This window comes from Neomonachus schauinslandi, chromosome 6 (genome assembly GCF_002201575.2).
Source record: "Neomonachus schauinslandi chromosome 6, ASM220157v2, whole genome shotgun sequence".
Classification (NCBI taxonomy): Eukaryota; Metazoa; Chordata; class Mammalia; order Carnivora; family Phocidae; genus Neomonachus; species Neomonachus schauinslandi.
In genome coordinates this window covers 140778453-140802890 of record NC_058408.1, presented here as the reverse complement: position 1 = coordinate 140802890, position 24438 = coordinate 140778453, and the positions used below count along the sequence as shown (strand labels likewise).

Genomic DNA, 24438 nt, shown 5'->3' with positions numbered 1-24438 from the left:
AATAAATAAAATCTTTAAAAAAAAATAAAAAGCAAAAACATGTGCATGCGCAAGTACACACACACACATACACACACACACACACAGGAATATTACTCAGCCATAAAGAAGAATGAGATCTTTCCCTTTTGCGATAGCATGGGTAGACCTAGAGGGTATTAGGCTAAGTGAAATAAGTCCGAGAAAGACAAATACCGTATGATTTTGCCTCTCTGTGGAATCTAAAAAACAAACTAGATCAAACAAAAAGCAGAAACAGACCCACCAAAATGGAAAACAAACTGGTGGTTGCCAGAGGGGAGCAGAGGGGAGGGTAAGAGGACGGGAAAAATGGGTGGAAAAAAAAAAGGCACCATGAAAAACAAAACAAAAACTGTACTCCTCCTCCCTCAATAAGGAGGAAACAGCCAGTTGTCTTCCTGTGTTAACTTTTTGTAGTTCTTCAATGTAACTTCAATTTTCAATGACAAATTTTCCTATACTTTTAGAATGTTTTTTTCTTGTTGGTCAGTGTAGTTCTTTGTTTAAAGGCGTGGCTACCTCATTCAATGTGTAGTCTGGATATACTGTGAGACTGTTTTGTAATGAGTTCTATTTCCTTCTCAGACAACACAGATGACATTTTAATATTCTTTTGGAAAGAATGAATCCTATAGAAGTGACATAAGCTTTTCTTCTCTTTTTCATTCTTTGAAAAGATTTATGATAATCCTTGGAAATTCTGACACCCATGATGTCATTTGTGTGATAAGAGACCACCTCCCTAACCCTAGCTGTCAGGTTCTTATCATAGTTCAAAGCCAAATTCATCAGTGTTTGGTCACTAAATTTTTTTTTAAGCACATCTTTAGAAGGCACTATATAGAATATTTCATGTTAGTGTCTTAAGGTCTAGAAAACGTAGTCTAATGAATAAGTTTTTCAAGTTACCATGGTTATCTAGAGGAATTTCTTTCCTATATGTTCTTTTCATCTTATTCTATTACTATTTAGGAATTGTTACAAGGTTTTGCAAAAGAAATTCACATGATTAACATCCCCAAGACATGATGTTCACTCTTTTTCTTTCTAAAATAACCAAGTTGAGGGGCGCCTGGGTGGCTCAGTCGTTAAGCGTCTGCCTTCGGCTCAGGTCATGATCCCACGGTCCTGGGATCAAGCTCCACATTGGGCTCCCTGCTCTGCGGGGAGCCTGCTTCTCCCTTTCCCACTCCCCCTGCTTGTGTTCCTTCTCTCACTGTGTCTCTCTCTGTCAAATAAATAAATAAAATCTTAAAAAAAAAAAATAACCAAGTTGAGATAATTCATAATCATGTAAAGTTGAACAAGTTTTCCCGAGTGCTTTGTAGAGAAGGAGAACTGTTGCTTTTTCCCAAGAGCGAACCGAAGCTCGGAGAAGCAGTGCAGTGAGGGACACAGCCGCACCCTGACTGACGGTGGCCTGTGCCCCACACTGCTTGACCGCTGAGTTCACAGTCTGGCCTGGTCGCCACACTGACGGCTGCCTCTCTCCCTGCTCCTGGCCTCCGAGCACTCTTGGGGAAAGGCCTCACTTGCCAGGAAGCCAAAGGACTCACGGAGTCCAGCTGCTATTTGCAGGTCTTCTTGTTGGCTCGCTAAGGCGTTTGCTAAGACACTGGCAAGGGACCCCAACCAAATTAAGTTGTAAGAGGGGGAAAAGGTATTTAAAAAAATGACTGTAATAATAATAATAGTAACTCAGAATGGCTCATTTCAGTTATACCATTGGTTTCAGATGTCAGAGACTAGATGAGATATGTGTGAGGTATGGATGACTCTTCTCTAGCATGTTGATGCTTGCATGCTCACTGTCCTCGAGCTCAGCAGCTGTGCACGCACACACACACTCATTCCCTTGTGCTTTCGCAGCACCTTTCATTCTTACACAGAAATGAGCTGTCAGGTGGAAGAAGAATGTAAATCTTCCTTTAAAATGCTGTTAAGAATCTGAAACTGTGAAGGTCTAATATAAAATGGGCCTGATGTCAGAGTTTATAAAACATTTCGTGTGTAGAATCACCCACTGGCTAACTTGTGTAGGGTATTAAGGAAAAGAAGTAACAGGTTAATAGAAAATAATGTTGTATTCAAAAATGTGAACTTGGAAAGACTAAATGAATAATATATGTTAGTTGCTTAATAAAGTGGCCAATAAATATTGATGTACCTTTTCCCATCTCTTCTTTACCCTCCTGGCTGTTAACTACTTTCATCACTGGGGAAAAGCTAATTGGTATAAAACAAAACACTAGGTTTAGTAAATACCAGAGGAAGGAGATGAGCTAGGTGGTTAAGAGCTTGGGCTTCTAAATCAGACAGATCTTGGTTTATATCCTGGTTTTGCCACTTCCATGTGTTCTTGGGAAAGTTGCTTAACCGCTTTGGACCTCACTTACCTTATTAATAAAAATGGGAGAATAATAATATCTACTTGACAGTGTTATTCTAGGGATTAGATGATGTGATATATGGAAAATCGAAAGCACTATCACATAGTGTTAGTCAATTTTAGCTATTCGAAGCAGAAGAATTCACAGGATTGATGTATGGATTAAAATAATACGTATAAAATATTTAGTAGAGTACCTGGCATAAGATAAGTTCTTGATCAATATTAACGAGTACTATTAGTATTCGTGTATTTTAAAGCAATAATAAAACATTAAAAACTGAGGTATAGGACTCAATTATTGCATATATACCTCGTTGGGGCAAGGGTGAAGATTCTTGAAGAGTGCATGAAAGTTACGGATGAAATCATAGCAATCATTACTTCTAAAACTGTAATACTGTACAATTCAGAAACTGCCCTTAACTTTTCAATAAAAACTCCATGTACTTTCCTGTTGCTCCACTTTCAGTTGAGGAGATACGTGAGATTGATTGGTATGTACATTTTTGTAATTAACTCTTGCAGATGTTCATTGAACAGAACAAGCTAAAGAGACAAAGCCACCTTCTGCTGCAGAGCTCTGCTCCTGACCAGCAGCTTTTGAAAGCTTTAGAAGAAAATGCAAAACTCATCCAGCAACTTGAAGAAGAGCGAATTCAGCATCAGAAAAAGGTAACAGATTTTCTTCTGGCGTCTTAATACATACGCACAAACATGAGAGGGCTCAATCCGGTCACTTACAGCTCCCTAGTTGGCCTTAGTAAGTCTTTCCTGTCTTTTTACTTTTTAGTAAAAAGTAACTACTGAATGAACTTAATTTCGTGCCCAAGTAAAATTTATAGCACACTGTCGTAGAAGTCATAATGATCTTTAACCTGTCCAAAGGCCGGAAAAAGCAAAGGTAAGAGCGAGAACTCAAAAAGAGCTTGTATACGTGCACATAATGTGCAGGTGGGACACCTGTGAGTTGATTGTATTTTTGGAGACCGCATACACTGGGAGAGTACGTTAGTCTCAGAGAACTTACTGGAAGGCACAGGTTTTATTCAAAGAGGGAGGAGAAGTCCATGTTAGTAGTAATTGTTTGCTTAGAGAAAATTTGTGATTTTGTAAACTTGCACAAATGTATGTGTTTAAAGACTTCTTAAGTGGTTATTTTATTTTGTTTGAGTGGAGCTATTCCAGCTGACACAGCGCACCTTTGTGTGCCAGGCAGAAAAGATAGTCATCACAGTAGGTGAGAGAGAGGAGGCGGGAGGGGAGGGGGGGGGCAAAGAGGTTGAACAAAAGGCTTTGAAGTTAAAGAAACCACTTAAGAAAAATTACATCAATGTTTATACTACTTACAGTGTACCTCATTTGTGAAGAAAAGGCTGTTAGCTGCTATTTATTATCACCTGTCAAAGTCTCTTTAAACAATAATATTGACATTTAGTCCTTGGAAGTTTCTGAAGTTTTTACAAAGCTGGTCCTGAGGCAGAGCTGATTTTTTTTTTTTTTTAATCCTCTATAAGAAATGTTGGTGTATGTTCAGAACCTCCAGATGAGTAAATGGTAGCAGTGATTGCCCCTGGAAGGAGGACTAGGGGAATAGACTAGGGAGGAGAGAATTTTCTTTCTTTCTTTCTTTCTTTCTTTCTTTCTTTCTTTCTTTCTTTCTTTCTTTCCTCCCTCCCTCCCTCCCTCCCTCCCTCCCTCCCTTCCTTCCTTCTTTCTTTCTTTCTTTTTTTCCTTTGGTCCCCATATGCAAGAATTACCATTTCAAAAAAGAGAGAATAAAGGAATATTTATTTTTATTTAGCTCATGCTAGAATTTTTCAGTTCTGAAAAGTCTTATTAGTTGTATGGTTAACCCGTTTAGTAAATAACACAGGCCTAGAACCTACTGAATTGCGCTGAGGTGTGGGACTCAGTCATTGGATATGGACCTCGTTGGGGTAGGAGAGAGAAGCTGATACTGAAGATTAGCTAAAATTCACGAATTGCTACTCTACTTCTAAGACTGTTCTACTGTACTGTACAGTTGTTCTGTGTAATCTTTCATGTGTGTGGTCCTAAATAATTCTTACCTGTCTGTAAATTCCCCTGCAGATTCTCTGTCTTTTAAACACTGCGTTGGGGCGCCTGGGTGCCTCAGTTGGTTAAGCAACTGTCTTCGGCTCAGGTCATGATCTCGGAGTCCTGGGATCGAGTCCCGCATCGGGCTCCCTGCTCGGCAGGGAGTCTGCTTCTCCCTCTGACCCTACCCCCTCTTGTGCTCTCTCTCTCTCTCACCCTTTCTCTCAAATAAATAAATAAAGCTTTAAAAAAAAAAATAAACACTGTGTTGTTTCCATGGTGATAAAAGCAACATATGCTTCTTCTAATAAACAAATGTTTTAAAATACAGTACAAGTTAAAGAAGAAATTAAGATTATCCAAGAATTCCGTATCTTGGTACCTATGCAAACTTTACGCAAGTGGATAATTTTATGAATGTAGTTTAAACGGGATCATACCATGCATACTGTTCTACAGCCTGATTTGTTTTCAGTTGGTAATATCTTGTTCCATGTCAGCATGTAGTGAGCTTTGTGATTTTATTTTAATTTTTTTAAAAGACTTATTTATTTTAGAGAAAGAGAGCACAGGTGGAGGGGCAGAGGGAGAATCTCAAGCAGACTCCATGCTGAGCCTGAAGCCCTATGTGGGGCTCAGTCTCACAACCCTGAGATCATGAACTGAGTCGAATTCTCAACCAACTACACCACCCGGGCATCCCAACTATGTGATTTTAAATGGTTGTATAGTATTTCAGTTAGTGAACACAGCATGATTTATTAAATACATAATATTGGTGAATATTTAAGTTATTTTCAGTTCTTTCCTGTTATGAAGAATACTGTATGAATATATGTGAATACTTGTCTTACTATTTCTTTCTTTTTTTTTGAGAGAGCAAGTGTTTGAGCATAGTGGAGGAGGGGCAGAGGGTGAGGGAAAGAGAGAATCTTAAGCAGGCTCCATACGGGCTCGATCTCACGACCCTGAGATGAAATCAAGAATCATCGGTTGCTTAACCAACTGAGCCACCTAGGCACCCCTCTACTATTTCTTTAAAGCAAGTTCTAAAAGTAGTATTTCTAAATCAAGCAGTCTTTCCTTTCCTTTCCTTTTCCTTTTCCTTTCCCTTTTCTTTCTTCTTTCTTGTTTTTAAGGTCTTTGACTTGTTACCAAATTGTCCGCCCCAAGGGTTCTTTATCATGCTACCTGAATTTTCTTTTTTTTTTTTTTTTTATTTTCTTTTTTTTTTTTTTATGAATTTTCTCTTAAAAACAGGTACGAAGCTAATAATCTGTTTTACATGAATTTCTTAGATATTATTTTACCTTTTTGACCCATGTTTCAACACCTAATTATCTGAGACATTAAGTCTGCAATAAATTTATATTGACTTAAATAGCTGGTATTTTAAGGATCGTCTATACTCCAGAATTTGTGTGGTTTTTAAGATGGATTGGTATCTCTTTGCTATGAAATGCAAAGTAAAGGGAAACTGATTTTCCCCGCTTTATTTTTCCTTGACAAAGGAAAAGCTACAGAAGTCTGTTTGTGAATTACAGGTGAAAGACTTAGAAGAGCAGCTAGAAAATGCAGCACTCCACAGAGAGATTCGCAGCCTCAAACAGCAGCTGGGGCTTCTGGAAGAGGATAAAAGAGAATTGGAATTGAAATACCAGAATTCGGAGGAGAAAGCCAGAGATTTAAAGCATTCCAGTAAGTGTCCAGTGGGCTGCTGTGTCTGAGTCATCTGTGAATTTCGCGCACCCGCCTGGCCCGTAGCTAGTCCAGAACACTTGCTGAATGCTATACAGAAATACCAAGATCAGTTCAGTAGAATGGCCACCGTACTCCAGGGATTCACAAGCACTTCGACTTCTTTGTGGAGTCAGAGCATGTGTGAGCTTCCCATACAGAATGAAGAGACAAAGATACTGCTGCTAATCTGAGAAGACCAACATTTCAGCATTTCTCAGGGCTTCTGATAGGACAGATAGGTGTATTCATTGAGTACTTATTTTGTTCATTTTAGGGAGGGGCTTTTTTTCCCCCTTTCCTTTTTTAGAGAGAGAGAGCATGCGAGCCAGTGGGGTTGTAGGGGAGGGGCAGAGGGAGAGAGAGAGAATCCTAAGCAGGCTCCACACCCAATGCAGAGCCCGATGTGGGGCTTGATCTCATGACCCTGAGATGATGACCTGAGCCAAAATTAAGAGTCTGTTGCTTGCCCGACTGAGCCACCCAGGTGACCCTTAGGGTGTGTTTTTTTTTTTTTTTTTTTTAAAGATTTTATTTATTCATTTGAGAGACAATGAGATAGAGAGAGAGCATGAGAGGGGGGAAGGTCAGAGGGAGAAGCAGACTCCCTGCCGAGCAGGGAGCCCGATGCGGGACTTGATCCCGGGACTCCAGGATCATGACCTGAGCCGAAGGCAGTCGCTTAACCAACTGAGCCACCCAGGCGCCCTAGGGTGCGTTTTTAAAAAGAATTAAACTTTTAAGGTTCATACAACCCTCTTCTGTGGTATAATTACACCCATGAACTAATACTTTCAATGTCACACCTAACAATAAAATGGGCAACAATATGTATATTAAGTGGAAAAACTTTTAAAACACCAGGGGATATTTAGATCAAAGGATTTATTCATTCAGTTCCAGAAGGCTTGACAGGAATGTGTGAATTAGATTATTACACAGGGATAAGTAGTAAGTTTCTTTTGGAAGGTAGGTGATTTAAGGAGGCAGGTTGTTCCCTTTTATAACAGCTTCAATATTCACTTGAGGTATTTTTGGTTAATTTTATACTAGAATTTTGAAATCCGTATAGAAGAACCAAGCAGGCTTTTTTTTCCCTTTAAAAAAACATTCAGTGCTTTCTAACCCACAATGAAAATGACTTGCAATTTACTTTTTAAAAAACTCATCTAAAATTAAGAAGTGTTCCATTCTTTTTAAGTGAATATCCAGGCAGCCTGTGGCCAAAGCCATCTTTTTTATTTACGGAGGGGGCAGACACAAAAGAGAACCTGAGATTTAGTGTTGAGTATGTTTTATTTAGTATCTGCTGTGTGCATAGCCAGCCATACCCTAGGATACTATAAGAAATCTAGAAGAAAAGAAACCATGCCTTTTGTCCTTGAGGAACTCAAACTCTCTTTGGAGAGACAGACACATGCATATGAATAACTAGAGGACTCTTGGCCCTCAGAGAGATAGCCCACACTGCTTATTTAAGTGTTGAGAGTAGAAATCAACAGGCAGATCATTGGGGGGTGCAGTCATTCATGGAGAGAGGAATGGCTGGGGAAGGGGGAGCCATTCCTGAGTACACACAGTGTTCAGTACCTAGAGCCTATTGGAGCCCGTCTTAGAGGTATTCGCATCTGCAATAAACATTGAAATCGAGCTCCTTGAACTCAGAAACTGTGTCTTGAACAGCACCAAGCATAGACCCTTTCACATTATTGGTGCCAAAATACCTGCTTCATTAAGGACATAAATGAATCGAATGGATAAATTCTATTTCCAGGGCGCCTGGGTGGCTCAGTCGTTAAGCGTCTGCCTTCGGCTCAGGTCATGATCCCAGGGTCCTGGGATCGAGTCCCACATCGGGCTCCCTGCTCTGCGGGAAGCCTGCTTCTCCCTCTCCCACTCCCCCTGCTTGTGTTCCTGCTCTTGCTATGTCTCTCTCTGTCAAAAAAATAAATAAAATCTTAAAAAAAAAAAAATTCTATTTCCAGAATGCTCCTTCAGAAGAGCAAAAAGTTTCTGAAGTTACAGACATTTGAGAATTTGAGTCTGGTTACAACCAAGAACTCCAGGATTTGCAGTTTTTGAAGGAAATTAGGTGGAGGAGGAAAGTATGTTATTAAAATTCATTACTAAATGTCATCTTTAAAAATTAATTCCTTGTCTATACCCTTTAGAAGTCAAGTATTCACAATTTCTTAAGTGTTTTGAGTAATACATGCCATTGTTAACAAATATTTCTTCAGCCTACTCAATCCTTACCTCCCACCCATCCAGCCATTGTCCTGAATTATTTTTCTTTTCCATAGTTGTACATGCAGCCACAAGACAGTAACGTTTTCTTGTAACCTATGTCAGGCCCCTCTTGCATTAGTGGTCGCAGCCTGGATGATGAAAAGGCTCAGATGTTCTGCAGTTTCATCCTGAGATTTCTAACTTTGCCTTAATACCATGAACTTGATTTTGAGAGAGGTTACTTTTTTTTTTTTCCTTTATGTGTGTAAAAGATGCTAAGTGGCTTGTTTCGGCTTCTTTCTGAATGCTTGTTCTCTATGCAGTTGATGAACTCCAGAAACGGGTGAACCAGTCTGAGAATTGCGTACCTCCACCACCTCCACCTCCACCGCCGCTCCCCCCGCCTCCCCCCAATCCCATCCGGTAAGGCTGTGCAGGGAGACTGCTCTGCATCGTGTCGTTCCTCGTCAGAGAACCTGAAGTGTATGCTAGTGGGATCCCTTCCTTAAAAACAGAACCCAAAATTACTGTCTTAGATTGCGTCCTCGGAGGGGTGGGTGGTAAAAACTCTGAAACAAACCAGCTGGTATTTCTCTCAGAAAATTTTCTTTCTTTTTTTTTTTTTTAAATTTTTATTTTTTTAAGATTTTATTTATTTGAGAAAGATCACGAGAGAGAGCACAAGCAGGGAGGAGAGGGAGAAGCAGGTTCCCTGTTGAGCAGGGAGTCCCATGTGGGGCTCCATCCCAGGACCCTGAGATCATGACCTGAGCCCAAGGCAGCCGCTCAGCTGACTGAACCATCCAGGCGCCCCTCTCAGAAAATTTTCTAAAGACCAATATATCACTCCCTTCTTGTAATATTTGTAGAAAGGGCCCTAAGAAACACCTGGCAGAAACATTCTTGTGGCCTGCCACTTTCCTCTGCTATAGATGTTCAGATCCCATTTGGATGTTCTAAACCCAGAAGCTGGACATTCATTTAAGAAGTTTGATACTTCAGTGTTAAGATTTCAGCCCATGACGTTAGGATTTCCTTTAACTGGAAGACCAAGGAATTTTGAGCTTTTCCAGAATTTTTTTTTTTTTTAATCTTTTCTTGCCCTAATTTGAACTTAAAAAGCTCTGGTTTGTTCATTTACTTTAAAAATAAAAGTACTAAACAAAACAAAAACTTATCAGTACTAATTGTTACACACTAGTAATTAAGCTCAGAGTGCTAATTATGTTTTATCCCTAACCTCATATTTAAACCTTTAATAATGCCGAGAGAAGAACCTTCCGTAAGAAGAAGAAATTGGGTTTACATTCTTGTGACAGGGAATCATATATGCAGACAAGAATTCACTTTTTCTGGAGCCTGAGGTGACTTGGTGGTATTGAGTGCCTGAATTAAGCACAGTACACCCCGGGAAACCTAGAGGCAAGTTTTGCCTCCTTTGTGGTTCTTCATTCCACCATCCAGAGTTACGCAAGACACAACCTCCTTGCCGTGGTGACAGCTTACCTCCTCATGTCGTGATGTTCGCTGCTTCTGTATAATTTATTCTTGAACAAATGGAATTTAAACTTTTCCTAGATTTTTTACCTTTCATTAACTCATGTGATTTGTTTAATCCTTTCACACAGAGAGGCCATTTATTCCTACTTTGCACCTTTGCTGATCTGTGTGAATAGAATGTGTAGCGTGTTCCTCCCACACGATGATGAAAATGAGACTTTGCCTTTTAAAAAGGTTCTCATTAGTTTTTCTTACTGAGGAGGGTATGACATAATCTACTTTGAGCCAGTGAAGTAGTCAAGGCAAAATAATTTTTACACATGATTGATCCAAGAGTCCATTGAAAGAATTTCAGGTATTTTAAATTCCTTCTGTCCTGGGTAGCTAAAATCTGTTGGAGATATCCTGAATTTGACACTTAAAATAAGAGATTCATCACTTTCATCTTTCTCTAAGGTGTCGAATTTTGAGCTGATAAGAAAGGTCACTTCTGTCTATGAGGAGGGAGAATATTAAAAACATGATTATAGTCTTGCTGTTGGCCTTTAGTTTTTAGTCTCACAAATCTGGAAGCCCTTGGAATTAAAAGTAAAGTATAACCTAAATAGAATATTTTCCCAAAGAGCACTTTACAGTTTTACTGAGAAATGAATGTAGGATTCAGACTGTGTATGTCTAAAGCATGAACTCTTTTATAAGGCCCTTTAAAGAAAATTTTCATTGAATAACATGAATGATTTTTATTTTAAGATGAATTTAAGTAGTAGAAGATGTAATTTCTCAGTAGAAAGATTTTTTTTTTTTTTGGTAAGGAGTACTTTCTTGTCAAAGAAATATATTTGCATATGTATTGCGTTTCAATGGACTTTAAATCCACCAGTCAAGGTTTTCTAACTTTGTTCCTGAGCCTCATTTATTTCACCCTGACAGAGATCATAGATAGAAATGAAAGTGGGGGGAAAAAAAAAAAAAGACTAGGGCCTGCTCATTTGACCCAGGGGACAGGTGGGAGAGAGGAAGTCGAGGAAGAAAGTAGACCTTGGGGGGTGCCTGGGTGGCTCAGTTGGTTAAGCGACTGCCTTCGGCTCAGGTCATGATCCTGGAGTCCCGGGATCGAGTCCCGCATCGGGCTCCCTGCTCGGCGGGGAGTCTGCTTCTCCCTCTGACCCTCTTCCCTCTCGTGCTCTCTGTCTCTCATTCTCTCTCTCTCAAATAAATAAAGAAAATCTTTAAAAAAAAAAAAAAGAAAGTAGACCTTGGTCATGTTGTACTAGCAGTAGTGAACACAGGGGAGGTCCTGGGCAGGTGTGGCTCAAGGGGGAAAGGCAGGTTTATTGGTGTTTTTCTAGTAGCTAGTGAAGTCAAGCACTCTTTTTGGTACATGTTTTGGAGATTTGGACTACTCTTTTATGGAGTTTCAAGGCTTTTGTCCATTTTTTCTTTTGGTTGTATGCTTTTTCTTGTTGATCTTTGAGTTTCTTTTTATTCTTTTTTTAAGTTTTTTTTTTTTTCCAATTTTTTTAAGTTAAGTAGTCTCTACACCCAATGTGGGGCTCAAACTCACAACTCTGAGATCAAGAGTCACATGCTCCTCTGACTTCTTTTTATTCTTTATGGTGTCTTTTAATATGTGGAAGTCTTAAAATTTTAATGTCAAATTTTTCATGATTTGGATTTTGTACAGATTTTGTAAACATGGACCAGAGAGACTGTGGTCTAAATGTATTTTATCCCTTAAGTATCTGTTCTGTGTCACTCAGATTCAGATGTTTTATGCCCATATTTCACAGGTGAAAACATCCCCTAATTCTTTGATTTTTCCCTCTCCCTCGAAAGTATTACATAGATAGCTGTTTCTGAATTGTAGGTATGGATATTGGCTTTTTTTTCTGTTTTACTTTGCCCAGTATTGTAATGGTAATTATAGTGGCTCCCTTCTTAGAGTAATGAGTTTGGTTCCATGCAGAAAGGGATGAGACCTCTTTCTCTTCATTAAAGTGCTGAAAAGTTCAATAATTTATTAAAAGTGGAAAGTAGACTCCTAAATTCTAGCTATCCATTTATGCACCTAGAGAAGAATTGGATTTTTACTGATTATTTTGAATCAGTACATTTTATTTCTTGAATCGTCAGGTGTCCAGTAATCTCCTGTCATTCTTTTTCTTTCTCCCAAAGATCCCTCATGTCCATGATCCGGAAGCGATCCCATCCCAGCGGCGGTGGTGCTAAGAAAGAAAAGGCAGCTCAACCAGAAACAAGTAATTTTCACCCCCTTTGGTTTACTTTCAGTGGTTTCATCCCAGGTTTTCAACAACACACACAGTCTTTGAGTTCTTTGACTGTGAACAGATTATCTGGGGAGAAATGTGAACCTAGCAGCTGATAAGAAGGAACAAGGTAACAGTCCTTGTCTACAGCAGGTCCCCTGTAATGTGCGGTCTGCTGGGATATGTCTTCTTTACAGGTTGAGGTTCTCTCCAGGAGGAGGTGTAAAGGAAAGAGAGGGAGTGATTTCAGGTGAGGGGTTTGGGGAAAGACTTTTTAGAGTTGATAGCAAGTGAACTGAGACTTGATCAAGCACCTGCTATGTACTGGTCTCGTGCTGCGTGTTGGAGACAGAAGACATAGAAGTGACATGAGAGGGGGAGGCAGGAAGTAAATAAGGGCGATTACCTGGAGGAAGAGCACACATTTCTAAGAGAGGAAGGAGAGGGACTGCTGGTATCAGGAAGAGATGCTTAAGGCGAGTAGTTTGGATTTAGGAAGTCAGGATGGGGGTATTCAGAATAAAAGTAGTTCCCATAGAGGGGCAACCGAATCAAAGGTCCAGAGTGGGGAAGGAGCTTGGCACATTAGGAAACTGAACAGAGGTTGGTATTTACTGGAACATGGGGTGCAAGAGAGGGAGTCTGAGCCAGATTCTGAAGGCTGTGGTCAAGATTTTGAAATGTATCCTAAGGGCAGGAGAAGTTTTAAGTAGGGGTGTGACATGGTGAGGTTTGTCTTTTTAAAGCAATCACACTGTTTGCAGGGAGAAGACAGGGAGCAGACTGCAGAGGAATGAGAGGGGATGGGGGTGGCTGTCCGTCATTCAGATGCACATTGCTCAGACGAGGGTGGTAGCAGTGGAGACAGAAAAAAGTGGATAAATCCAGGAGCAGCTCCGGGAGGTGCAATTCACAGGAGTCTGACTCGCTGGAGAGGGGAGAAGTTGAGGATAACGTGAACTGATGGAAGTGGAGGGAGAAGGCTTTACACTGAGCAGAGGCATTGGCAGCCAGGAGTAGGGCTGGCTCACAGAGCTGCGGGTAGACCAGTAGAACCCACATTCAACTCAACATGTTTGCTCAGCACCTGTTAGTTACAAAGCATGGCGGATTTGCCTGGTTCAAGCCCAGTCTGGTGTGGACTTCTTGGCCCCCTTTTCCTGCCCCAGGTTCATCGATCCGGTCCAGCCACTTTCCTACCATTGGCAGGGTGACGTTCTCAGATCGATGTCCCACGTCCTGTGACGTTGCTGTGTTCTCACTGCATCACAATAGAGTCCAAACCCTGTAGGCTGCTTAGCGGTGGTTTTCTGATGTTACTTCAGCCTCAGTTCTGTACGTCTGCTCTACCTTGTGGCTGGACCATGACCTCAAAGCCCCCTATGCACTTGCTCTATGTGTCCTCATTCCAGAATTGTTCTGCTGCCTTTCCTCTGCTCAGAGCTTTCCCGGGCAGGGGGCTCTGATTCCACGGCTCCTGTGTAGGTTCCAGGCTCTGCCCTCCACTTCCTCTTGTTTCTGAGGGTTAGCTCCTTAGTATTGGCTCATTGCTGTGTGTTGCGGTAGCATTTTGCTTCAGATTTTATAATGTTCCATCCCCCCAGCCTCTGATGTGGTGTTTGGGGTTATTTCCACGTCTCTCCCCTGGAACCGATTGCAAGCTCTTTGAGGGCTTACTCCTGCCTGTAAATCTCCCGCAGCTTGCATACACCTTCAGTGAATCCAAGTTTAGACCTAGCCCTATCCTTCTTTGCCAGAAACTCTCAGCACCGTTACAGATGAAAGCTAGTTGATTTCATCTGTATAAATTGACTTTTGGTGCCTGCCTCCTACAACCCTTTGGAACCTATTCCTCTCATAGTACTGCTGAAAAGGCCATTCTGCTTGTCACAAGGCGTTGTAGGATTCAGAAGTCTTGTCTTTGGCGATTGGCAGGGTAGCCCTGAGCCTGTGTTACTGCTATAAGCCTTCCTGACACTCTAATTAAACTTAAAATTTTGTTTGTTTCAATCTTGTTTTGGGACAATCGGTAAAGCTTAGAGGGTCAGGAGGGCAGTCAAAATAAAATGATATCCCCTTCTAAGTAAATGACATTATTAGCTTGTCAACCTCGACAGCACCCTTAAGTTTTAAAAAAAAGTATTCTAAGCTTATTAACCCCAGTGTTAGAAACCATATAGTTTTCCTTATGAAAGTGATGTTTCATTTACGATTCATGATATGGGGCAGTGTTCTCTCCCTCATTCCTGAGCTATTGGGTTGTTACCTGGGATGTTTAAGTAGAGTTACTGGTACAGAAGTCACTCATGGGACTTGAAACTGAAGCCACCCTAAAACTATACTGCCTTAAATGATATGGACCGTAGACAGACATGGTTGCAGCCTCTCTCTGTCTGGCAGGGTAGTTATTTATAGTGTCTTATTAACAGTTCACACTAAAAATAGTTGTTGAATGAGTAAATCAACAATAATTAAATGCATGATGAATGAATGCAGAGCATCAAACATTGGGGTTGTCTGTGACACTTTAGAGTTTACATTTATAAGTAGGGACCAGTCTTGCTATCACAGTATTATTTTTTGTTAGCATCTTATGATGGCTTTCACTAGCCAGTTGGTGTGCTTCTCAGAGCTGATGAATGAAGAAACTTTTATTGCTAGGGTATGGCTCTTAAAAAGCGTAATTGTAGGGGAAGGTCTGTGGAATATTTTAGACGTAGTTTTAAGGTCTAAATGTAAGAAATAATTAACAAATTTTAAATTAACAACTCTAATTTTGATAAACATGCATGTATTGGACAAGTTCTGAGATTTTAGAGATATGCTTGCTGTTTATGGAATATTTAGGTCATTAATATGTTGACATTTTCTTACCTCAGTTTGCTAACCTGCTGAGTGGGGATAATCATAATCCCTATTTCATAGGGTGGTTGTGAGAATTAATGAGTCTCCTAACATGTGAAGTATTTAGCTTAGTACCCAGCATATACTCAGATACTCAAAATGTTCGCTTAAAAAAAAACAAAAGAAAGACAGGCTTCCAACCACCCTTTGAGGGGCAGAAGTCCTCATTCAGCAGGCTCTTGTGATCATTGTAGTTAAGGAAATATCCTTAACTTTATGACCTTAGGTCAAATTCAAACTTACTCAACCATGATGTGTTCTTTAGAAATTTTGTACATCATGGTGGCATAAGATTCTTTTTAAACGCCTTTTTAAAAATGTTAATGAAAGAGAAAAGTAATCCTGTGGAACTTAGAAATTCATTTTCGTTTCTTCTAGGTAATAACAAAAGGCTTTATTGAGCAACAAGGTGATGGTTTTGTCTGTGGGTCTTTGAGGAACGAACTTACTTTTCAAGTGGGTCTTAAAATTTAAGCCTCAATTAATTACATGTAGCTTTCTGATCTAAGACTGACCTTGAAGCACTAACTCAAAGAACATTTGATTTGATTTTCCTGTGGCAGTTCAGTGACATTAGACCTGTTGTCTTCATTTGTCCCTTTTCTTTAATCTCCAGTATCCTGCATATTTCCATTGTCCTTCTGATTACAGGCTTTTGTGAGACAATTACTAACTGCGTGATCGCAAAAAGAATTACAAAACATGCCATGAGCTCTCTGTAGGTGATCCTTGCAGATTTATTAGAACTGCTTAATAGTTTAGAAGTTCGCATAGATTGCTTTTTGCTAGTTCAAAAACAGGGTCGGTGAGAGCGAAAGCTTGTGTAGCTAACCTAGCATTGCCCTTGTATTGTGCCCACGTAGGGAATCTGATAAGAGTGATTTCTTTTCCTTAAGACCAGTTAAGCCTTTACATTTGGAAAAGACTAAGAAATTAGAGCCTGGTTTATAATCTGTACACAATACAGATAGTGGTACTTCTCTGAATTATCACTATGATTCTGGCAAGCAAAAATAAGAAACTACTTTAAATTCCTGTTATGTTAGATGCTGCAGCAGATTTGAATGGTGTCGACCATAATTCTCCATCTGTCTGCCTTAATTAGTTTTTGTATGGTGCATTTAATTGGGTTTCAGTCCTTCCTTACAGAGCGCTAATCTGTTTGTCGGCCTTGTTCCTGTTGCCATGCAGCTCTTCTCAAGTCTCACTCAAAATGGCAGGCTTTCTGAAAAATCAAATGTTTTTTTTTTTAGGATTTAAAAAAAAAAAATTCTCAGGAACGAATTCCATACCCTTACCATACCTGCACCTGGCAGATCTGGGTTTTATCTCCCCTGACTTTGAGTAGGGTCAGCACAAGCACCACGTTGTGCATGATAGGTATTCAGATATTGAATGAGTGAGTGAGCGATTGAGTGAATGAATGAATGAATGAATATCTCTCCATAGTAATTTTCTTGTCTGTCTCCTCGATGTTTGGGAGCCATCTGCAGAAGCTACCCAAGAAAATGCTACTTAAGGGCACAGAGTTGATCAACCCACAGTTTTGCTTTCTTTCATTTACTGGTGGGTGAGTTCTGACTTCGGTGCCATGTTTCCCACGTTGCCTGGCAAAAGATGCTTTCTTGCCATCTGGATCTGAAAAATGCTGTTTGGGTATTGAGAACTTTCCATTCCCCACATTTCAATGGCCCATGAAGATGACAGGACCCTCTCTGAAGTTAAGACTGTATCGGAAGACTTGGGTTGTACAGTGAGTATAGCAGTGATCCCATCACTGTGGTGTTGTCAAGGTGAGGATGGTGGAACCTTCTGGATTCTTCTGGTTGCTCCCTGAGGCATAACGTAAGAAGAATAGCCACTCAGTGTTAGCGTGACGTCCACGTGGCAGAAAAAGAAGCCACGATGTCATAAGCCTCATTAGTGCAAAGCCTGACACTCCTGTCCCTTGGCTTGGGGACACTGTTGTGATGGCCTCCATTTAGAAACTGTCCTTTTGGACTTCAGCTGTTTCTGCTCAAATAGCAAAAATATTAACAGCCATATAAAGCCAAAAGTTTAACAAGTCAGTCAGCAGGTGGATGCTTGCTGAGTGCCTACCATATGCCCCACATTGTAGAGTACGCTAAACGGCTTAAGAGGAAGGTCTTCATGAGGTATTTAAACTTAAATATATTGGTTGCAGTGAATGAGACGGATGTAAACATGACATCTAGAATGGCATTAATGGTGATCAACGTTCCAGAAACGATTGAGGGCCTTTGGTCAAGCTATTGTGCAGTAGACAAATTTCATTATTCTGATCAATAGCTTTAAGCCCATCTCAGCTACATTCATCTAATTCATGTATATTTCAACAGCATTATTGTTTTTGTGGCAAAATTAGTGCAAAGGTTAAACAATGGACAGTTGAAATTTTTTTAATCAAATTTAATTACTTAATTGCAATCCTTTCTGGGTGCATGTTTTCTTTTAACATTGACAATTTAAAAAGACTTGAAAAAGGTTTACTTAAATGTTTCCTTCCATTGTGATTCCTAAACAAAAGATGGCAATTTAAAAATAGATTTCACGTATCTGCTGTTCATCTTCTGTCTGTGTATTTCTTCCAACATGTTAACAGATCTTTTTTATCTTTTATTTTCAAATGGGCTTTTTGATAGTTATGCCTTCTTTGGGATGATTTCTTTGACATAGGATGTTATAAAAACATCTCTGAGGCAAAGATGAATGAATATTTGGGGTTAGGTAGAAAGCTGGAGAAATTCAGGCCTGTCATTATGCTGACAAATGGAACCGAATCCACTTTAATTGTTTAACAGAGATGAGCCAATATTGATTTCCAGGCTACAAATTAGAGCTTAAATTTTATGACTCTAATTTTTATTTTTATTTTATTTTATTTAAGTGGAGCCCAACATGGAGCTTGAACTCAGGACCTGAGCTGAGATTAAGAGTAGGACGCTTCACCGACTGAGCCACCTGGGCACCCCTATAACTCTAATTTTTTAAAAAAACAGGTCTTTTATTAAAAGATTCTTTTAATAAAAAAAATTGTGGCTACCTGGTAGCTGTTAACCTCAGTAAATTGTTTTGCGATGTCTTACGATTCTGTCTGAAAAGCGGCTGTGCCTAATTACAAAGTGCATCGGAATAGAAAGTAGCTGTTTTCTTGTAACATAAGATGATTTCTGTGTGTGTTCTTTGATAGCTGAAGAAGTCACGGATCTGAAGAGGCAAGCAGTTGAAGAGATGATGGATAGAATTAAAAAGGGAGTTCATCTTAGACCCGTTAATCAGACAGCTAGACCGAAGGCAAAGGTATGGAATGACTAAATGTCGCCCCTCCTGTGATGCTTCCTTTTTCAAGTGTAAAAGTTTGAAATTTGATGAAAGCGACATCAGGGCTGACTGTGAAATCTTAGGATAAGGCTAATGTGTCATAAAAGCCTCTACTCTTATACAGGCATGTTTCAGGACTCCTGTTTGAGCCGCAGTTAACCTAAAGCCCTATAGAAAGAAAGTCCTGTTGTTGCAGGCGCTGTCCTCTGCTTGATATGAACTGCTACACCGAACAAATAATGATCATACCCTTTCTTTTCTTTAATTCCTTTTGTGTAATTCAACAAGTATGGATTGAGTATCTCCTGTGTGCCTGGTACTGTATTAGGCCCTGGGGATAAAGCAGGAAACAAAAGAGGCAACAAATCCTTGCCCTTCCTGAGGCTTCTGTTTCTGTGTGAGGGGAGGGGGGCCGGGTGGGCAGGTGGCATCGTCTGATAGTGTCAGAACGGACTTAAGACAACTTTTGAAAAATAGGTTCGTATGATCTCATTAATTTTACAAACCTGGTCCAGGCCACTTCAAGGAGAACGTTTTGTATATATACATCATCAGCTGCCGCGGCAGTGAACACCAAGATCTACCGAAGCGCCTAGAGCCTAGTTCTCCCTTATCTCGTAGGTGTGTCACATTGAAATAGACCAACAATAGGGTTTTTGATATTTGTCTTGAAAAGTGGGTTTTTTTGTTTGTTTCCTCCCTGTCTTAAAGCCTCAACGGAGGGGTCCTCTTTCTTCTTTTTCTGAACCAAACTTTAATGTTCTTTCTTACTCTCATGGATGCTCCTCTTCACCTGCTTCAGGGGCCCCAAGTATCATGACTATTAAGTACAAATTTTGCTGGACTTTAAAAGTCACCACTTGGTCACCGGCAGGCGAGGTGGCCGGGCAGGGCAGGAGTTGTCGTGGGCGGGGGCTGCCCGTGGAAAGGGGGTTGGAACGAGGGAAAGAATACCCAGCTGCAAGAGTAGATTGATGTACAGTGAAATGGAAGCTCTCGCGGCCGCATGGAGTGCTGGTCGGCGCGAGTGCTCAGGGAGCAGCTTTCCAGGTGAGGGATGGAGCACCCTCAGTCTGGCCCGCGTGTTGTCGGTGTCTGGCACCTGAAGCTCACTGCTGATGGAGCTGGGGCCAGATGCTACCCCCCTCACTCCCCCGCATCCCAGGCTCTTCTCTCCCCAGAATGCGCAGAGTGCCGGCCCTCTCCCACTCACAGGGTTGTTGTCAGGCTCAAGTGGACAATAGTGTGAGAACACTTAAAAACGGGGGATCTCAGTGGAATCTTTGACGTGAATACATTTTTAAGACTCTCGTGTCACAGCTGTTTCGGAATGAATCAGCCAGACCAACAGACTAGAGAAAAATGCGACGTCACGGAGAAGCAAAATTAGTTCAGAGAGAGAAGTGTTGAAAACCTGTTAAATCCTAAGCAATCAGTGTTCTGTATGTACTTTCCTTTTCAGAGGATCACTTTGTCCTTCTTCCTTCTTGCCATGACTCTTCCAACAGTTACACGTTATTTAATGTCAGTTCAGAGCTGGAGAACAGCTGAACAAGGAGCAGTGGACGACTGGGTATTTCACGGGTAACCACGCAACCATGTAGAGGTAGTGCTGAATGACCCGCTCAGTAACCTTGGAACAAGTGGTCACTGCACGCGCTACCAGACTCCCCGGCGCAGGACAGCAGTGCTTTCCTGCCGAGGTCACAGGCTCCGGCCTGTAGGAGGCGCCAGCAGTCCGGAGGCGGTGGTGTGGGGGCACTGAGTGGCCTGGAGCCTGGGCGCTTGCTCAAATGTCACAGCTCGTCCCCCGCACAGTGTACCTGCACAAGTCAGGCCTGCCTGGAGAACGCTAATTTAACCGCATATTTTCTAAATTCCTGGATGTCGTCGTGGCTACTGTTGTGGTTGAGATTAGTGTCTTGGAGCTTTGGACTGGCACCTGTGACGGGCACCTGTGACTGGCGCAGATGGCACGCGTGTTTCCCAGAAAGCGTAGACTGTGAAAGTGGAATGTCTCCGTCCAGTTTGTACCTGAGCGGCAGATCTCTCTCCCTCCCCAACCCCCTCTCTCTCTGCCTCTCTCCCTCTCTTGCTCCCTTTCTCCCTGTTTCTCTCACGTCCATTAAAAAAAAATGGGAACGGGATCTTATTCTTTTATTAGCTTTTGAGAGGAAAGGGTTATAGGTCGCTATTGATCACTTTCCATCTCTCGATGAGAGAGAAATTAGCTTTGCCTCTTCCAGGAATGAGAGGCCAGGGAGTTCCCTGCAGATTCTCCCTCCATCTATGTCCTTTGTGAAAGGAGGTGGTACGGGGGAGATCAGAGGTCTTTTGAGAACCTCGTGCTAGATTTTCCTGCACTAAGTTAGCCGAGGGATCCATAGAGACTCTCAGGTATTGTGGGGTAGGCGAGTATTCCCCAGAACTTCATTTCAAGTTATTTTGTTCATGGCATAGCCAGACGCCAGATTCCAACTGGGTTTGTCATCAAGACTCAAATACAACCTTTCTCAAGGTGTACCTTTCCTCACAAGTAAGACGGAGGGATTGCACTGTGCGCCCTCTGAGGCCCCTCTTACCGCTTCGGTGGCCAGTGATGCTAACATTCTCCTGTGAAGCCAGGCTCTTTGCTGACCCCTGCTCCCGACTCAGTGCTGTTGTGAAATTCCTGAAACCAGACGCGCCAGTCCCCTGGAGCTACCGGAGCTGAGAGAGGTTTCTGCCCGGTCGCTTGCCACCTGCCCCGTGCTGCTGCCTTCCCTCCCGTCCCTCGCTCGCGGGCGCCAGGCCAGCCATGCTTATTGTAAAAAGTTCTGAATATTTGAAATTGAATCCTTGAAGTCTGGTGTTTACCAAACCTTTTCTCTGTATGATGATAACAAGAAGTGACAAAATGGCCTTTAGAAGATGGGAGCTTGAGTCCTCTTGCTCTGACTACTTCCCCTAATTTTCTGTATTGCTGCTACTTAGGAGCACTAACCTGTCTAATCTTTTTTCCTAACTGTAAGACATAGACCTGATTTTTTAAAAAAATAGTCACTAGAAGCTGCCAATACTTTGCCATGTAAATATCTCTGTTTAGTATTATTAGTATTATTAATTGTGCTTTCTTTTTAAAATTGTAGCCAGAATCTTCAAAAGGCTCTGAGAGTGCTGTGAATGAGCTCAAAGGCATACTGGTAAGAATGGATCTCGGTTTTATTATTTAGTTTATGGGAAACTGAAAGGAGAATATTTTCAAATCTATTTTTATGAATAATTGGTTTTGATAGGTTTTATTTTTGTTCACAGTAATCCTCAGTTCTTTGGGGGTAGTTCCTCTTGATTGTGCCGTGGACTCCTCCATCGGGCATGTTAACATGTGTCATGCATCAATACTCTGCTGTTTCTATTCTAGAAGAATGGTTACACTTTCATAAAATTCGTTATTTCCCGTTCTTGCCCTCCAGTCCTTGCCTGACAGCTTCAAGACAGAGTGACCAGATCTGAGGATGAGGGCGTGCTTGGCCAGAATGGAAACACAGTAGAGTATAGTACACGGATAGCGCTTGATTTGGGGGCGCAGAAGTAGAACTCTTGGTGCCAAAATGTCAATCTGAGCTCCTACCCAAATATGTTAGTATCAGGAATCAGGGTCACAGTCTGCTTCTCCTCATAGTTTAAAAAATTATTTGATGATAAATTGGAGAATAAGATAAAAGTCCCTGTCTTTATGTTACTGATTTCATTTTCTTTTTTCTTTTTTAAAGATTTATTCATTTATTTTAGAGAGAGGGAGCGAGCATGGGGAGGGGGAGGAGCAGAGGGAGAAGGAGAGAGAGAGAATGTCAGGCATGCTCCCTGCTGAGCACGGAACACAAGGTGGGGCTCCATCTCACGACCCTGAGATCACGGACCAGAGCCAAAACTAAGTCGGGTGCTCAACCGACGGCGCCACCCAGGCGCCCCATTACTCATTTCATTTTCTAAAGGTAACTCCTATCCGTTGCAGAACAGGCCTAATGCCCGTCTCCAGCTATTTTTTCTCCTTGCAAACTATGAGCTTTTGCCAACAGAATGAGTGGGTCCTGGCTTGTCCGAAAGTTGCCGTCAGAGACAAATGCCTCACTTAGAAAATGTTTCAGGTACTAAGAGCTCTAGTCTCAGATCCTGTTACGGTCTCAATACCAGTTATTATGCACAGTAAGTCACCAAATGTGGGGGCGGAGGTACAGAACTAGTACCCTCGTGTTTGTTGTTACGGTGTTAATTATGCATTGCATGTAGACATCCACATAATTGTGGTAAACAAAATTATTTTCATCAAGCATGAAACAGCAGACTGAACTCAGAGTGGCTTAATTAGTTTGCTTTAGGTTTAGGTGAGTGGAATTAGTCCTAAAGAGAGGTATAGCCTGGCTCACAGTGGTGGTCCACCTACGGAATAAAGGATGATGACCATTGAAAAAGTATGTGGTTATTATCTAATGGATTCTTTGAAGAGAAAACCTTGTTATCCAGTGAGAACTCCCTGTGTGGGGTTCTTTTGTCGTCTTGCACATCAGGATGCTAATTCCTCTTCATGAAGATGCCCCAGAGTAGAGTTCTGATCATTAGTGAAAGAGTACACTGAGGTTGACTATTTAAAATTAGGCTTACTTGAACAATCGGACATCTAAGATACAGATGATACTTGATTAGCCAAGATATCCCACTCCCTGATAATGCTGGATGGTAACAAGTTTACTGAATTATAGTGTTGTTCTTAAAGATCACGTTCACTATCCAGTCATATTCAGTATAATTTTGTGCCACTTCAAGGAGAGAAATTTGCAGCGTAGATTTTTGGGAAATAGTTTACAAATTTAAAAAATTGTCAGAATTTCTTTCTTTTCTGCAAATTGCCCCCATCCTCCTCACTCTGGATTTATCATTAGATTTCTGTACCTTGTCTGGCATTAAGGTATTCCTAATAGCTATTATTCTGGCAGTATTATATCTTTGCATTAAGTGTTTTTAAAAAGTGGAACTCGGGCGCCTGGGTGGCTCAGTTGGTTAAGCGACTGCCTTTGGCTCAGGTCATGATCCTGGAGTCCCTGGATCGAGTCCCGCATCGGGCTCCCTGCTCGGCAGGGAGCCTGCTTCTCCCTCTGACCCTCCCGCCTCTCATGTGCTCTCTGTCTCTCTCATTCTCTCTGTCTCAAATAAAATCTTTAAAAAATAAATAAATAAATAAATAAAAATAAAAATAAAAAGTGGAACTCATGGTGCTGTCCCCTACTCTTCTTTGCCAAATGGCAACTCTCCAGTACCCCTGTAGAAGTACCCTTTGAGGGATGATGGATCATTTGGAACCCCCAGTCACTTGGGGCCAAGAAGCCATATAACTCCTTGTGAGAGAGAGAAAGGAAGCCCCTCTTCGGTGGGCCTTTATTGGTGCTTCTTGCTGGCACGCAGACTGTTAGGGTTGTCAGAGTTAGTCCCAGCAGAGCACATGAGCATGGACAGCCTGCCAGAGGTGCACTGTGATGGAGAGCCAGCATCTGTGCTGAGAGAGGCCAAGAAACCCAAGAAACCTCATGTTCAGTTCTACTGTAGAACAGAAACCAGGAAAACAAGCAGAAACTGGTGTTTTTGCTGAAGTCAGATGTGACCTGAGTTGTAGGGACGTCACCACTTGGAGACTGGGCCTTTTGCTGAAAGTTAGCCCACAAGTAGAAACACATCTCTGGCTTGGGGTTTGGAAAATCTCGCTCTGTTTGGATGTGGACACTTTCCAAGCCAATTGCTGTAGTTTCAGTGTCAACTGAACTTATTTTTCCAAGCCTGTGTACACTGAATTTTTAGAAGCTGTAAGTTTTGTAGATTTAACAAACTTGCAGTTTATTTCTCATAGTCACACAAGGGTTTTTTTGGAGGTTTTGGAGACTTCCCAAATCACCCCAGTCATGTAAAGTCACTCTAAGTGGGAACAGCGATTTCTGAAGAATAAATCCATACGAATTA

The 24438-nt window shown here is 41.4% G+C and overlaps 1 protein-coding gene across 4 annotated transcripts in view; it reads left to right on the top strand.

The window, feature by feature from the left end:
• The window catches only part of SHTN1 (shootin 1), a 96296-nt gene that overhangs the window by 47312 nt on the left and 24546 nt on the right, over nt 1-24438 (top strand). For all 4 annotated transcript variants that reach the window (XM_021699535.1, XM_021699537.2, XM_021699538.1 and 1 more), the window contains 6 exons: nt 2939-3085; nt 6016-6169; nt 8761-8860; nt 12113-12195; nt 18320-18429; nt 21579-21632. In XM_021699535.1, coding sequence (XP_021555210.1) covers nt 2939-3085; nt 6016-6169; nt 8761-8860; nt 12113-12195; nt 18320-18429; nt 21579-21632 — 648 coding nt within the window. The remainder of the gene's footprint in view (nt 1-2938; nt 3086-6015; nt 6170-8760; nt 8861-12112; nt 12196-18319; nt 18430-21578; nt 21633-24438) is intronic.